At 55.5% G+C, this 2,119-nt stretch overlaps 1 protein-coding gene across 1 annotated transcript in view; it reads right to left on the bottom strand.

Annotated features, from left to right (window-relative positions):
- The window catches only part of LOC104272636 (peptidyl-prolyl cis-trans isomerase FKBP5-like), a gene marked incomplete at its 5' end in the record, with an annotated part of 2,783 nt that extends 1,180 nt beyond the window's left edge, over positions 1–1,603 (bottom strand). The window contains 3 exons of the mRNA XM_009867689.1: positions 31–274; positions 906–1,091; positions 1,520–1,603. Coding sequence (XP_009865991.1) covers positions 31–274; positions 906–1,091; positions 1,520–1,603 — 514 coding nt within the window. The remainder of the gene's footprint in view (positions 1–30; positions 275–905; positions 1,092–1,519) is intronic.
- Between the last annotated feature and the right edge of the window lie 516 nt (positions 1,604–2,119).

The raw sequence follows: 2,119 nt of genomic DNA, 5'->3' as shown, positions 1-2,119 counted from the left end.
TGCTGAACGGCCAAACCCGGGCAACACCACGCACCTTCGCATCCCTCTCCGCAAACTTTGCGAACATGTTGGCGTAGATCCTGCGGTCCCGCTCGTTGTGCTCCTTCGTCTTCTTCTGGCAGACGGAGATCTGGGATTTCGCCGCTTTGTTCTGCGGGTTCACTTCCAGCACTTTTTGAAAGTCACATTTCGCCAGCTCGAACTCGTTCATCAATAACCTGGCTTCGCCCCTCCGGTACAAGCCCTTCTCGTTGTCCTGGTCCAGCCCCAGCGCCTGGAAACACACACATCCTCGTCAGCAACTCGGGGATCCCCCCAAAAAATCCCCCCCCCGCTACGGTGGAAGCCTCATTAAACCTCCCAAAATCAGGACAAGGTGGCTTCAAGTCTCCAGAGCATTTGTCTCGCTCGGCAAAAATTGCCTCGTCTCCATCGTTGTTAATACAGTTCAGTTATTCTTCCTTGCTCAAAATCGCCCTGAGAGCGGCAGAGTCAGAGGGAGACAAACCCACAGACAAGAAATTAAGTGTAAATGCTAAACCTGAGCTCAGAGGAGCACAGGGAGCTCAGAGGCGGAGGGATTAAAGGTGCTTTTGTCTAGCAATGGCATTATTTTCCTTTAGTAGAAGCCACACGTGCATCTCAGAGATGATTTAGATTAATGCAATTAGCTTTTTCCCATACGCACGACGCTTCAATGTAAGCCTTTTAAACAAGAATTATTCATTTCCTGACAAGGACAACGTTGCAGCTCTTTCGGGAACTGAAAGCACGCAGCACCGGCGGAGAGCCCGAGGCGCGGAAGGGATGCCACCACCCCAGAAATCGCTTCTTATAGGAAAAGAAATCCAAATCCATGCAAGAGGGTGGGATGCTCCAACCCCGCCGGGCTTGTGCACCTCTACCTTATCGCAGCACTCGACGGCTTTGGCGTACTCCCTCAGCTTCAGGTAGCACATGGCCAGGTTGAGGAAGGCAGCCAGCAGGAAGGAGTCGGAGGCTTTCGACTCTTTTTCAGACAGGCCGTACTCCATTTCCAGCCAGGACACGATCTTCCCGTACTGAATCACCGCCTGGAGGTATTTGCCTTCCTGGGATGGAGCAAAGAAGAAGAGGCTAGGGGAAGCGCGCTCGGGTCTGCTCCCGGAGCATCCTGCAAACAGGTTTATGAATTGGACGAGATAAAGGAAGGAAGGACGGTGAAGAGCTACAACGCGGGTTGGAGCTGCTGGGGGGCAGCCCCTGAGCTCCTCCTCCTCCTCCTGGGTGTGAAGCAGAGGAGCGTCAGGACGCCCCAGCCTGGGAAAGGGACCTGTGAAGCCCCTCGAAGAGTCGGATCCGATGTCTCGCTCTGCCAGGAGCACTCATCTCCGTGGGCACGGCAATGCCGGGAGAGGAGGAGGAGGTATCTCAGGGAGGAAGGGCAGGGCTCACCTTCCCCACCGCCCTTTATGGGCGTCCTCCGACAACGCCGCCCGTCACCCCCAGTTTCCTGTGAGCCACCCCCAGGCTCACGAACCTTGAAGTACGTCGTGCCCTTCTCCTTGACGATGGCCGCCTGCTCCAGCTTCTCCTTGGTGTCCATCTCCCACGACTCCTTGGCCTGCAAAGAACGGCTCGGAGCAATCCCTGCCGGGCACCGCAGCTCCCGGGCTTTCTGGGGTTGCTCGTTAACGAATGGGGCTCGTTAGGGAATTACGGAGGGGCTGGGGGCACCCAGAGCATGCGGTGGGGTGAGGACCTGGAGCCCTTTCCAACAGGGTCAAATCCAGGATTTGACCCTGAGCAAGGTGGTTACTCCATCACGACCCCACGAGGATGCAAAAACCCAATGAAAAAATAAAATAAAAAGGGTTGGGAGGGGTTGGCAGGGAGGGGATGCACTGGGCAGGGTGATGGTTTGGGGAAAGGACGAAGCCCCGTCCTGCATCCCCTGCACCCCCATGGGCACAGCTGGGTGTCACAGGCATTTTTTAGGAAAATTTTATCCTGGTGCTCTCAAACTGGGAAACCAGCTCGGCATCGCCCGCTCAGCTCCTCCAGGTAAGAGACAGCAGGTTTTATTGGTGAAGGCTGGGGGGAGGAAAAAAAATACGGGAAAAAAAAAGGAGGGGAACCA

Source organism: Apaloderma vittatum, unplaced genomic scaffold (assembly GCF_000703405.1).
Source record: "Apaloderma vittatum isolate BGI_N311 unplaced genomic scaffold, ASM70340v1 scaffold31430, whole genome shotgun sequence".
NCBI lineage: Eukaryota > Metazoa > Chordata > Aves > Trogoniformes > Trogonidae > Apaloderma > Apaloderma vittatum.
The sequence above is the reverse complement of the archived record's forward strand: the minus strand, read 5'-3'. Positions and strand labels throughout refer to the sequence as shown.